Here is a 10000-nt window from a genome sequence, read left to right on the forward strand (position 1 = left end):
TGTGTGTTACCTGGAGTGAGTGTGTGTGTGTGTGTGTGTGTGTGTGTGTGTGTGTTACCTGGAGTGAGGTGAGGTGTGTGTGTGTGTAGTGTGTGTGTGTGTGTGTGTGTGTGTGTGTGTGTTACCTGGAGTGAGTGTGAGGTGTGTTACCTGGAGTGAGTGTGTGAGTGTGTGTTACCTGGAGTGAGTGTGTGAGTGTGTGTTACCTGGAGAGTGTGTGTGTGTGTTACCTGGAGAGAGTGTGTGTGTGTGTTACCTGGAGAGTGTGTGTGAGTGTGTGTTACCTGGGTGAGTGAGTGTGTGTGTGTTACCTGGAGTGAGTGTGTGTTACCTGGAGTGTGTGTGTGTGTGTGTGTGTGTGTGTGTGTGTGTGTGTGTGTTACCTGGGTGAGTGAGTGTGTGTGTTACCTGAGTGAGTGAGTGAGTGAGTGAGTGTGTGTGTGTGTGTGTGTTGTGTGTGTGTGTGTGTGTGTGTGTGTGTGTGTGTGTGTGTGTGTGTTACCTGGGTGAGTGTGTGTGTGTGTGTGTGTGTTACCTGGAGTGGTGTGTGTGTGTTACCTGGGTAGTGTGTGTGTGTGTGTGTGTGTGTGTGTGTGTGTGTGTATGTGTGTTACCTGAGTGAGTGAGTGAGTGTGTGTGTGTGTGTGTGTGTGTGTGTGTGTGTGTGTGTGTGTGTGTGTGTGTGTGTGTTACCTGGGTGAGGAGTGTGTGTGTGTGTGTGTGTGTGTGTGTGTTACCTGGAGTGAGTGTGTGTGTGTGTGTTTTACCTGAGTGAGTGTGTGTGTGTGTGTGTTACCTGGGTGAGTGTGTGTGTGTGTGTGTTACCTGGGTGAGTGTGTGTGTGTGTGTGTGTGTGTACCTGAGTGAGGTGTGTGTGTGTGTGTGTTACCTGGAGTGTGTGTGTGTGTGTGTGTGTGTGTGTGTGTGTGTGTGTGTGTGTCTGTGTTACCTGGGTGAGTGAGTGTGTGTGTGTGTGTGTGTGTGTGTGTGTGTTACCTGGGTGAGGTGTGTGTGTGTGTGTTACCTGAGTGTGTGTGTGTGTGTGTGTGTGTGTGTGTGTGTGTGTGTGTGTGTGTGTGTGTGTGTTACCTGGAGTGGTGTGTGTTGCTTTACAGTTTTCATTGCTCTTAAACTTCCTCCTTCTTTTCCTGTCACTTTAATGGGAGAAACTTCAGAAACTTCTATAGAGGCTGAAACAAACACACACACACACACACACACACACACAGTACAGTGTGTAGATGCACTAAACACAAACATTTGTTCCAATTATGTCTGTAGAGGTGTGTGTGTGTTGTGTGTGTGTGTCTGGATGTGTGTGTTGTGTGTGTGTGTGTGTGTGTGTGTGTGAGTGTGTGTGTGTGTATGTGTGTGTGTGTGTGTGTGTGTGTGTTACCTGGAGTGAGTGTGTGTGTGTGTGTTACCTGGGTGAGTGTGTGTGTGTGTGTGTGTGGTGTGTGTGTGTGTGTTACCTGGTGAGTGTGTGTGTGTGTGTGTGTGTGTGACCTGGGTGAGTGTGTGTGTGTGTGTGTTACCTGGGTGAGTGTGTGTGTGTGTGTGTGTGTGTGTGTGTGTGTGTGTGTGTGTGTGTTACCTGGGTGAGTGTGTGTGTGTGTGTAGTGTGTGTGTTACCTGGGTAGTGTGTGTGTGTGTTACCTGGAGTGATGTGTGTGTGTGTGTGTGTGTTACCTGGAGTGAGTGTGTGTTGCTTTACAGTTTTCATTGCTCTTAAACTTCCTCCTTCTTTTCCTGTCACTTTAATGGGAGAAACTTCAGAAACAAACAAACACACACACACACACACACACACACACACACACACACACACACACACACACACACAGTACAGTGTGTAGATGCACTAAACACAAACATTTGTTCCAATTATGTCTGTAGAGAGTGTATGTGTGTGTGTGTCTGGATGTGTGTTTGTGTGTGTGTGTGTGTGTGTGTGTGTGTGTGTGTTACCTGCACTGTTGGTGCGATGATGTGCGCTCTTGTTCTTGTTCTTCTCCTTCCCTTTGCTAATGGCTAGTTTAGTTGGGATCTGCTGCTGGATGCTGCTGGATTTCATAGTCTCATTGGTGGTGCTTAGCAGCTGGATGGGAACATCTGGTTTAATAGTGGTGGTGATGCTGATGCTCTCTTTGCGAGGAGGAACCAGCGGAGGGCGCTCTGGAGGCACACCAGGTGCTGAGAGAGATCTGCTGCGCATTGTGTCCTCAGGTGATGGATATGGAGCGAGCAGCTGAACATCGAGAACATCACATCAATCACATTTACACCAAGCATCTGTCTGAGATCCTTCTACAGTTACACCTCCAAAATACTGCCTGAACATCAGATGGATGTGTGTGTGTGTGTGTGTGTGTGTGTGTGTGTGTGTGTGTATGAATTGTCAAAGAAGATTATATTTTACTTTTGGTGCAGGATCCGGGAGTGTTGCTCCACCCAGGTGTGTGGCTCCGCCCCGGTGTGTGAGGTGCTTGTGTTTTCTGAGCTTAATCTTCTCCTGCTCCAGTTTCTCCTTCTCTTTCTCCACGGTGCGAGTGCTGTCCCTCAGGCGCTCGAGGTCCTGCTGGTACTCCTCCCTGCTCCGGTTCAGGACGTCCCTCTCTGCACAAAGCCCCGCCTCCTTGTTGGTACACTCCTCCATGCGGCGGTTCAGCTCCTGCTCGCGATTGTGCATGTCCAGAAGGTGGCGCTGACGCTCGCGAGCCCACGTCTCCTGGTCCTGCCGCTGCAGCACATGTACCTTTTGCAGCTGGAGGAGTTCCTCACGCAGCTTCTCCAGGTGGCGCTGGCGCTCCTGATCCTGAATTGAGTTAAAACGCTGACGTGACGAACGCTCACGCTCCAACTGAGCTGCACGCAGAACCTCCAACTCACTGTCCTGCTGAGAGACCAGCACCTGACCCCCCCCCCACACACACACACACACACACGTCAGCTGATCAGTCTTTTTGCTACTTAAATGTCTCAACTAAATTTATATGCGTTTTTTCTTTACCTTCAGACTGTACAGCGTCCGTATCAGTTTATCTGCACTGACTATCCACTAAACACACACACACACACACACACACAATTACAAAGTGTAATGTTGCATTGTTTATAGGAGTAATGTGAAGGAGAGAAGTTCAGCACCTCGGATTTATCCTGGGGAGGAGGAAGAGTGGAGCGACCTTCATCATCAGCCTAAAAACAACAGAGAGAAGAAGATCAGATTCCAGATCAGAGAGAGAAAGTGAGAGAGAGAGAAAAAGAGAGAGATAGAGTGAGAGAGAGTTACACACTGATATCTCCAGTTGATGGAGGTAAAGATCTCGGAGATGAGGATCTGAGTTTGGTCTCTGAGCTTTGGACCGAAATCCATCAGCATCTGTAACACAGTCATAATATTACCAACACACACACACGCACACACACACCTCCACAAGGGGGCGATGTATAATTGTGTAACTGGAAACTGTGTGAGTGTGAATGGTGTTTAGTAATAAGCCAGACTTTTGGTCATCCTGTGAAAGGCAGGTAGAGTCTGTGATGATCTTTGTGGCTCGATGTTGCTCTCTCCAGATGGAGGAAGTAAGAACATCTCTTCACCCATCAACTGCATCTGTAAACTCTCAGCTGGAACACACACACGCACGCACGCACGCACGCACGCACGCACGCACGCACGCACGCAGTGTTATTCCCTTTAGAACATTGGATGAATCACTTTGGTTGATATTTTCTCCTAAATAAAATGTCTGATCTTTTCCACAGAATGTTTTTGTATGAACATGATCATCTGTGAAAGTGTGTGTGTGTGTGTGTGTGTGTGTGTGTGTGTGTGTGTTTTAGTACCCTGTATGATGGCGTTGTTAATCAGCAGCTCCCCCTGCAGGAGCTCAGTAGCAGCCCCTCTCAGCAGCAGGTGTCTCACTGTACTCGAGTTCTCCTCTGAGATTTCAGAAAATATTTGAAGCTTCTGCCTGAGGATCTCCTCAATCTGAGCGTCTTTTTCACACAGCTGGTCTACACACACACACACACACACACACACACACACACACACACACACACACACACACAGTCTTAGACACTATACATGCTGAGTGTTTAGAAGTGTGCTGGAGGTGATTAATGTTACCATGAGCTTCTCTGAGTTTATCAGAATAAACGTCTTCATTCTCCATGAGCTCCTCCTCCACATGTGGACATCTGAAGGACAGGTGAAAGACAGACAGGTGAGCAAATCTATAACATATGATTATTATTATAAGTTTATTACTAAAATACTGAATAACATTTATGATGATTATTAATAATAATATAAAGTGTCATCACGTCTCTATAGTGTCCCAGATCTGCCGTCTCCAGCTGCTTCTCTCTTCAGCTGTTGACGTTTGGAACTCGTACAGAACGGCTTTTACATCAGACGCTGAGATCAGAAACATGGCTCGGTCACTGTGAGCTGCTTCTCTCACAATCAGCTTTTGCAGAGGAAGAACAGCAGGCTTCCCATCCTAACACACACACACCACACACACACACGTGTGTGTGTGTGTGTGTGTGTCTTACCAGAGAAGCAAATATGTGTTTCTGATCTTTCTCCTGCAGCAGCAGCAGATAATCAGGCAGTAGAACCATGAGGACGTCCACCGCTGCAACACACACACACACACACACACACACACACACACACACACACACACACACACACACACACACACACACACACACACACACACACACTGCTGATCTCAGGAACATGAGATCAGCACACTGCCCCCATCTCATGCTGCCCCTGCTTGAGATGGGGGCAGTGTGCTGATCTCAGGAACATGAGGATCTGATCTCTATTCTGGATGTATATATATTGCAGCATCCCTGAGATCTGAGAGATCAGACATGGTTATTCTCCTACCTTTGGACCTGTTTTGAGGTCTCCAGGTCAGCACTCCCTCTCTCAGCAGCCTCCTGTTGTTCCGTAGCAGGTCGTCTTTGCGGAAGATCTTGCCGTTGTTCATCGTGCTGTAGGACTTGGGATCAAAGTGAGCGGCAATTTCCCGCAGCTGCTCGAACTGATGGACCTGCATGTCCACGGTGAAGATGGTGTCCTTAATGCACTCCAGAGCGTTTAGCAGATCCTGGTGCTCCGGAGTCCCCGCTACACACATAAACCAGTACAGGTGTTCTGATTAGTGTGGGATCTGAGATTACACACCTCACCAGATTACTATTATTATTACTATTACAGATTACTTCTTGCAACATGTGGAGGTAGAGTGTGTAACCTTCTCTATTCTGATTACAGTGTGGGATAACGGTATTGTGCAGGATTATGGCGTTGGGATTATGGTATTGAGTATTACGGCGTCGAGGATTACGGTTTGGAGGATTACGGTTTGGAGGATTACGGTTTGGAGGATTACGGCGTCGAGGATTACGGTTTGGAGGATTACGGCGTCGAGGATTACGGTTTGGAGGATTACGGTTTGGAGGATTACGGTTTGGAGGATTACGGCGTCGAGGATTACGGTTTGGAGGATTACGGTTTGGAGGATTACGGTTTGGAGGATTACGGCCGAGGATTACGGTTTGAGGATTACGGTTTGGAGGATTACGGTTTGGAGGATTACGGCGTCAAGGATTACAAAGCTCTGGATAAATGCTCTGTTGATTATTTACGTATTGACAGTATTAGCTAGATGGTAATGTGTAGATCTTACTGTGTGATGACAAGTGATGGTGTAACAGTGTAATAATAACCATTCCTAGGAAGGAGACCAGAAGAACAGAAGGTAATGGGATTCTTTACCTTCAGTATTTTTGATGATGCGCTCCACCAGGACGGGGTACTTGGTGATGCGTTGTGTGATGAGCAGAATCCCCTCAGGAATTCCCAGCCTCCTCACGATAGACAACTGACCGATTCTCTACACACACACACACACACACACACACACACACACACACACACACACGTTACTGTGTGTCCTACAACAGAAGGTGGAGATAAAAGCAGGTCATGAATATTAATGAGCTGAAATTGCACACGTCACTCACTCGGATCAGACTCTGAAACTTCTTATTGTTCTGCAGCTGGTCTTTGTAGAAATTCACCGCCTCTGTGTGATGACTGCAGAAAACCCCATAACTGTCCTGCAGCCTGCTTCTGAGATCACCTGAAAACTATACAGAGAGAGAGAGAGAGACACAAAGAGACAGAGAGAGACAAAGACAGATAGAGACAAAGAGACATAGAGACAAAGAGACAGAGAGAGACAAAGACAGAAAGAGACATAGAGACAGAGAGAGAGAGAGAGAGAGAGAGAGAGAGAGAGAGAGAGAGAGAGAGAAAGAGAGAGAGACAGAGACAGAGAGAGAGACAGAGAGAGAGACAGAGAGAGACAGAGAGAGAGACAGAGAGAGAGAGACGTAAATGTAAAAGTGAAAAATGAGTGGATTGAAATGCATTTTATACCTACATGTTAGTGTGTGTGTGTGTGTGTGTGTGTGTGTGTGTGTGTGTGTGTGTACCTGAGTGATGAGGATGTCTCCTATATTAGTGATGCAGTAGTTTTGGTCACTTCCTGTCTCCAGACACTCTGTGCGTCGGTTCTTGAGTCTCTGCAGAAAGTTCTGGTGTTCGTTAAGTAAACGCTCCAGACGAGGGAACAGACGCTCCAGCTGAGACTCGTCCATCAGCAGAGAGTCACGGAGCTCACGCAGATACACACCAAGCATGAGCTTCAGTGTACGCACGTGGTTTATCTCCGTCTGGATCAACTCTGAACCGCACACACACACGCACGCACACATTATGATAAATCACATATTAGATTATTGTACCAGTTGGACACACAATTATTAACTGATCACTTAAATACACACCGTGGATGACGTCTTGTCTCTTTACCGAATCTTTAGAGAAATTCTTCACGTACTGCTGATCTACAGCTAAACTCCACGTAGGAGCTTCAAAATTCTGAGCATCAGACTCCAAATCCTCTCTCAGAGCTGAGTACTGTACATCTGCACGCACACACACACACACACACACACACACACGCACAGTGATAGAATGGTTTGGTAAAGTTCCTCTCTTGAACATATGTTGTGTGTCTACTGCTATTCATTAATCAGATCATCCATCCATCAACACATCAATCAAGTCATCTGTCTACTCATCCCTTTACTTATCCATCTATCCGTCCATCTGTCCGTTATTCTATTCATACAGGCAGCCGTTTACTCATTCAGATAGGAATCAGTTCCCACATTTCATTATCCATCCACCGTCCCCTCATCCATCCATCCAATCACTCACTCACCACCTGTCCATCCATTCATACTTCCATCCATCCAATCACTCACTCACCCACTCATCCAGCAAAATCATTATTATAATATCAGAAAGGAGAGCTAGAAGAAAAGGTAGAGAGAGCAACAGAAGGCAGTACAGAAAGAGAAATCAAAGGAGAGAGAGAAGACTAGACAGAAGGAGGTATATAAAGAGAAGGAAGTAGGGCTGGGCGATATGGCCTAAAAAAAAAAAAATCCCCGATTTTTTCACAAAAAAATCCGATTTAAATCGATTTTTTTTCCCCTGCTTAAAAATCAACCTGCATATGACAAAGAAAATAACGTAACATAACATAAAATGAGCAAACCTACAAAGAAAAATGTTTTAAGAGTGTTTAAATGTGGAACATGATTGAAAATTCACCTGAGCTTTGGAGTGATTTTGCCTTTACTTTTCTTAAAAACTCCACAGAAAAATGAGTTGAAATTTGAAATAAGAATATAATAGACAGGGAGATTCTAAATAAGAATTATTTGAAAGATTGAGCAAACCTCTAAAAAATGTTTTATGAGCGTTTGATTGTGGTGATTTAAATGCTCTGATTGTTCCGTTTCTTAACGGAAACGCGGTTCTGAAGCGTCTTTACAGGTATTTTGACCGCTCCCACCACCCGTACCGGAAGTGTACGATTAGACGCGCAACACTAAACAAAGTGCGGCTGCTTAACCGTGTATTTTCAGGATGCGGCTGTTTAAGCGCAGTCTTGTGCTGCCGCTGTCTTGTTCACTTCGTAGGGCACTACATCTCTCCCACTCGACAGCATGCCTCTGTTTGAGATGCTGCACAAAGAGACATAGAGACAAAGAGACAGAGAGAGACAAAGACAGAAAGAGACATAGAGACAGAGAGAGAGAGAGAGAGAGAGAGAGAGAGAGAGAGAGAGAGAGAGAGGTGTGTGTGTGTGTGTGTGTGTACCTGAGTGATGAGGATGTCTCTATATTAGTGATGCAGTAGTTTTGGTCACTTCCTGTCTCCAGACACTCTGTGCGTCGGTTCTTGAGTCTCTGCAGAAAGTTCTGGTGTTCGCGGCAACGCTCCAGACGAGGGAACAGACGCCCAGCTGAGACTCGTCCATCAGCAGAGAGTCAGAGCTCACGCAGATACACACCAAGCATGAGCTTCAGTGTACGCACGTGGTTTATCTCCGTCTGGATCAACTCTGAACCGCACACACACACACACACATATATATATATACACACACATAAAGATTATTGTACCAGTTGGACACACACAATTATTAACTGATCACTTAAATACACACCGTGGATGACGTCTTGTCTCTTTACCGAATCTTTAGAGAAATTCTTCACGTACTGCTGATCTACAGCTAAACTCCACGTAGGAGCTTCAAAATTCTGAGCATCAGACTCCAAATCCTCTCTCAGAGCTGAGTACTGTACATCTGCACGCACACACACACACACACACACACACACACGCACAGTGATAGAATGGTTTGGTAAAGTTCCTCTCTTGAACATATGTTGTGTGTCTACTGCTATTCATTAATCAGATCATCCATCCATCAACACATCAATCAAGTCATCTGTCTACTCATCCCTTTACTTATCCATCTATCCGTCCATCTGTCCGTTATTCTATTCATACAGGCAGCCGTTTACTCATTCAGATAGGAATCAGTTCCCACATTTCATTATCCATCCACTCCCTCATCCATCCATCCAATCACTCACTCACCACCTGTCCATCCATTCATATTTATCCATCCAATCACTCACTCACCCACTCATCCAGCAAAATCATTATTATAATATCAGAAAGGAGAGCTAGAAGAAAAGGTAGAGAGAGCAACAGAAGGCAGTACAGAAAGAGAAATCAAAGGAGAGAGAGAAGACTAGACAGAAGGAGGTATATAAAGAGAAGGAAGTAGGGCTGGGCGATATGGCCTAAAAAATCGATTTTTCACAAAAATCCGATTTAAATCGATTTTTTTTCCCCTGCTTAAAAATCAACCTGCATATGACAAAGAAAATAACGTAACATAACATAAAATGAGCAAACCTACAAAGAAAATGTTTTAAGAGTGTTTAAATGTGGAACATGATTGAAAATTCACCTGAGCTTTGGAGTGATTTTGCCTTTACTTTTCTCCAAAACTCCACAGAAAAAATGAGTTGAAATGTGAAATAAGAATATAAAAGACACGGAGATTCTAAATAAGAATATTTGAAAGATTGAGCAAACCTCTAAAAAATGTTTTATGAGCGTTTGATTGTGGTGATTTAAATGCTCTGATTGTTCCGCTTCGCGCGTTCTGAAGCGCCTTTACAGGTATTTTGACCCACCACCCGCATTGCAGACCGGAACAAACATTACGACACTAAACAAAGTGCGGGCCTTAACCGCAGTATTTTCAGGATGCGGCTGTTTAAACGCAGTCTTGTGCTGCCGCAGTCTTGTTCACTTCGTAGGGCACTACATCTCTCTCACTCCACAGCATGCCTCTGTTTGAGGTGCTGCAGTAAATTTGTGGTACTGCTACCTTTGCTTGCTCGCTGCCATGTTATTTGTGTATGTCTATAGCAAACGCGCGGGGATGAGTCCGTTCGAAACTATGGAAGCCCAGAGGGGAGCGTCGGCGGACAATAAAGAGAAAACCGATTTTTATTAAAACATATCGAT

The 10000-nt window shown here is 45.5% G+C and overlaps 1 protein-coding gene across 2 annotated transcripts in view; it reads right to left on the reverse strand.

Annotated features, from left to right (window-relative positions):
• arhgef18a (rho/rac guanine nucleotide exchange factor (GEF) 18a) overlaps positions 1 to 10000 on the reverse strand; it is a 50196-nt gene that overhangs the window by 11869 nt on the left and 28327 nt on the right. The window contains exons 3-18 of one of the 2 annotated variants that reach the window (XM_046852684.1): positions 8619 to 8759; positions 6529 to 6779; positions 6055 to 6180; positions 5807 to 5924; positions 4913 to 5155; positions 4567 to 4649; positions 4333 to 4511; positions 4136 to 4206; positions 3850 to 4020; positions 3508 to 3630; positions 3297 to 3382; positions 3148 to 3198; positions 3011 to 3058; positions 2420 to 2911; positions 1969 to 2248; positions 1090 to 1190 (exon numbers count right to left, since the gene is read on the reverse strand). In XM_046852684.1, the coding sequence (XP_046708640.1) occupies positions 1090 to 1190; positions 1969 to 2248; positions 2420 to 2911; positions 3011 to 3058; positions 3148 to 3198; positions 3297 to 3382; positions 3508 to 3630; positions 3850 to 4020; positions 4136 to 4206; positions 4333 to 4511; positions 4567 to 4649; positions 4913 to 5155; positions 5807 to 5924; positions 6055 to 6180; positions 6529 to 6779; positions 8619 to 8759 (2564 nt within the window). Of the gene's footprint in view, positions 1 to 1089; positions 1191 to 1968; positions 2249 to 2419; positions 2912 to 3010; positions 3059 to 3147; positions 3199 to 3296; positions 3383 to 3507; positions 3631 to 3849; positions 4021 to 4135; positions 4207 to 4332; positions 4512 to 4566; positions 4650 to 4912; positions 5156 to 5806; positions 5925 to 6054; positions 6181 to 6528; positions 6780 to 6882; positions 7118 to 8618; positions 8760 to 10000 lie in introns of those variants that run through there. The other variant, XM_046852683.1, reaches the window with a different exon arrangement.

This window comes from Silurus meridionalis, chromosome 6 (assembly GCF_014805685.1).
Source record: "Silurus meridionalis isolate SWU-2019-XX chromosome 6, ASM1480568v1, whole genome shotgun sequence".
NCBI lineage: Eukaryota > Metazoa > Chordata > Actinopteri > Siluriformes > Siluridae > Silurus > Silurus meridionalis.